The 1,262-nt window shown below is 34.5% G+C and overlaps 1 protein-coding gene across 1 annotated transcript in view; it reads left to right on the top strand.

The window, feature by feature from the left end:
• Positions 1-1,262, top strand: part of MCTS1 (MCTS1 re-initiation and release factor) — a 13,598-nt gene that overhangs the window by 5,620 nt on the left and 6,716 nt on the right. The window contains exon 4 of the mRNA XM_007953318.2: positions 622-755. Coding sequence (XP_007951509.1) covers positions 622-755 — 134 coding nt within the window. The remainder of the gene's footprint in view (positions 1-621; positions 756-1,262) is intronic.

Genomic DNA, 1,262 nt, shown 5'->3' with positions numbered 1-1,262 from the left:
ACCAGTCTTCTGGTTAGCAGTCAAGTGCCTTAGGTACTTCACCACCAGAGCAGGTGTGCAAATGCATATTTTTTCCTCTTGAAATTGGGTTCTCTCCATTGTGAATATTTCCCATGGCACTAAGTATTCTCCAAAAACAGTTCTGTTTTATAGACATTATAGTCATAACTTAAGTCATTTATTTCTTACCTTATTGTTGGACATTAGGTTGATTCCAGTTTATTTCTATTATAAATAGTGCTGCAATTAGTATCTTTATATCTCTCTTTTCCCGTTAAGATAGAGTTCTAGAAGTAGAACTGACTCATAGTTTGAATGCATATTGAGTCAAAGTGTTTAAATGCATGCTGAGTCAGCTTGATGCCCAGTATTCCTTCAGAAAGGTGGTGTCCATTTATAAGCATTCCAGCAGTACCTGGGAATTTTTCCTACATTAGATGGCACTAGGAGTTAACTTTCCTTAAAACTACTTACCAATTTGATAGGTGAAGGATGGTATCTCAGTTTTATTTTGTATCTGTCAGATACTATAATTTCAGAAAATATTTGTTAATGTCCTTTGCCTTTTTCTGTTGTGTCCTTAGTCATATTAATTTATATAATGTATTTCTTTTCTTCTAGATCCTTTTATCCTGCCACACCAGCAAGTTGATAAAGGAGCCATCAAATTTGTACTCAGTGGAGCAAATATCATGTGTCCAGGCTTAACTTCTCCGGGAGCTAAGCTTTACCCAGCTGCGGTAGATACGATTGTTGTATCCTTCCTAGGAAAATGCATTAATTGTGTCCTTGCAGAAAAACACATACATTGTATTCACGCCATTACTGGAAGGTCTACCATCAACAGAACATTAGATACCACTATTTTAGAGGCTGTTTTTGTTGCAAGTTGAAGTCTAATCCATTCTGACTCATGGTGACCCCATAGGTACAGAATAGAACTGCTTCCTAGTATTTTTTATTGGAGGTAACTGTTAACTATTTGCTCATGCCTTTCTGGTTATGTTTGAAGATATGAGAAGTATTTTTTTTATTATTATTATTTCTTGAGACTAAATTGTGTCTCATTGTAGGTAGTTTCTTTTTTTTTCAGTTTTGGGATAATTTATTACACAGCAATAAAATATGTTCAGATGGAAAACCCTATAAGCTTCTGAAGCTATCATAATCTTTTTTTTTTATTAGGATTTGGGTGAAGATTTACAGAGTAAATTCACTTTTCATACAGCAGTTCACATATACTTTGTCTCATGTCATTGACC

This window comes from Orycteropus afer, unplaced genomic scaffold, assembly GCF_000298275.1.
Source record: "Orycteropus afer afer isolate SDZICR_OR568_19922 unplaced genomic scaffold, OryAfe1.0 scaffold00387, whole genome shotgun sequence".
Taxonomy (NCBI): domain Eukaryota; kingdom Metazoa; phylum Chordata; class Mammalia; order Tubulidentata; family Orycteropodidae; genus Orycteropus; species Orycteropus afer.
Note: the sequence above shows the minus strand (reverse complement) of the source record. Positions and strands in the feature narration are given on the sequence as shown.